This window comes from Myotis davidii, unplaced genomic scaffold (genome assembly GCF_000327345.1).
Source record: "Myotis davidii unplaced genomic scaffold, ASM32734v1 scaffold61, whole genome shotgun sequence".
In the NCBI taxonomy this organism is placed as follows: domain Eukaryota; kingdom Metazoa; phylum Chordata; class Mammalia; order Chiroptera; family Vespertilionidae; genus Myotis; species Myotis davidii.
Window position 1 is genome coordinate 1,931,045 of NW_006291729.1, and position 1,807 is coordinate 1,932,851.

General features: G+C 58.7%; 1 protein-coding gene across 1 annotated transcript in view; it reads left to right on the plus strand.

Moving 5' to 3' along the window:
• Positions 1-1,807, plus strand: part of GREB1 (growth regulation by estrogen in breast cancer 1) — an 81,565-nt gene that overhangs the window by 64,784 nt on the left and 14,974 nt on the right. Inside the window, exon 29 of the mRNA XM_015564943.1 lies at positions 500-641. Coding sequence (XP_015420429.1) covers positions 500-641 — 142 coding nt within the window. The remainder of the gene's footprint in view (positions 1-499; positions 642-1,807) is intronic.

The window sequence follows — 1,807 nt, forward strand, 5'->3', positions numbered from 1 at the left end:
CCCAGTCGCCGACGCCCTGGCCCAGTCACCGCGGGGAGTGTCCCCGGGCCAGGCAGTGGGCACACACCTGAGGTGCCCGAAGGAGGGAGTTTGGGGCCAGCCCGCCCTGCCAGGGGTCTGGGTTCTGCCGCTTGCCGGCTTGGCATGAGCCTTGTTTTCCTCAGCTGAAAAAGTGGCTGATTTTTTTTGTTTTGTTTGTTGGGGGAGGTTTGTTCTTTTCAACAAACTGGTGGAAGGTTTTGCACGTCCTCCCAGCGGGCCTGTCCGTCGCAGGTGGCGGTCCTTCTGTAGTGTTTGCCCTCGGGACGCCCGCCGTTCCTGTGCCGACTCATCGCAGCCGGGCCGGCTCCCTGTTCGCTGCCCTCTGCCCTCCGGGGCCTGTCAGGTCCGTAGGGAGGACTGAGCCTGCCCCTCCCTGTCATCCTGGTACCAGGCTCACATGCCACGGCCGGGGGACGTGAGGGCCCCTCAGTGTGACCTGTCCCCCCCCTCTGGCTCCGAGCAGGTTCCTGTGTGACGACGTGGACTTCAACCTGCGGGTGCACAGCGCCGGCCTCCTGCTGTGCCGCTTCAACCGCTTCAGCGTCATGAAGAAGCAGATCGCCGGGGGCGGGCACCGGTCCTTCCACATCACCGCCAAGGTGCGTGGCCAGGGCCGGGGGCGGGCCGGCCGTGCGCTTTGAAAACCAATTTTTCCTTTCATTCCCTCAGGAGCATTCTTTAACTATTAGGTGTTTTGTCTTTATTCCTCTGTTGAGCAGAGTCTTACTTTTCCCCGTTAGGTTTAACGGTGCACTGATTATGGAGAGGAAAGCGAGTCGTGCTTTGTAACATGTCACCGGGATGAAATACTTGTTCTCATGGTTTATTCCAGTGACGGCGAACCTTCTGAGCTCGGCGTGTCAGCGTTTTGAAAAACCCTAACTCAGCTGGGGACTTGCTCCGAGGAAAGGGGAGTGAATGGAGGCAGCGGAGAGATGCTAGTTTGGGTTCTTAGCAGACCGTTTCCAAACAGCATTTACTTACTAGTAGCTGCCGAGCCCGGGGGCTGGGAGTCTGGGCTCCAGGCAGGTTCCGCTGGACTGAGCTCACTCATGTCTGTCGTTGGCTCCCAGGAGGGCTGGGGGCTGGCCAGCTAGGGTGGCCTCCGTGGGCCGCCCTCTCTGCTCCACGTGGTCACTGCCCCTCCAGCAGGCTGGCCCTGGCTTGTTCCTGGGAGGGTTCGGAGAGAGGGCGGAATGTGCCTGCCTCTTGCAGCCAGGCTCAGAACTGGTGCCCCATCACTTAAAAAAATAATTTTTTTATTGACTGCAGAGAGGAAGGGAGAGAGAGAGAAGCATCAATGATGAGAGAGAACCATGGATCTGCTGCCTCCTGCACGCCCCCTACTGGGGATGGAGCCCGCAACCCAGGCCTGTGCCCTGACTGGGAATCCAACCGTGACCTCCTGGTTCATAGGTCACTGCTCCACCACTGAGCCACACCAGCTGGCTCCCAGCTCACATCTCTGTCTGCCTCCTCACTGCCTATTCTAGGTGTGCCAGCCGGCATGTCCATAGTCTCTGTTTTTTCCCTTTAAAAATTCCTGCAATTTGTGCCTCTGACTGAGTTTGCGTAGGATGAATAAGAACAATTGGTCCCATCAAATTGCCAGAAAAAAGTGTTGTGTGTAGCTGTGGCCTCGGCACACGGCACACTGTCTGTGCGTCCACATCCGTGTGCTGAGTCAGCACGGGCCCCACTGATAAAGGTCACGCTCGGGGCTGTCACATGAGCAGCCGAGTGACCTGGCCCTGCTGACCCCGCC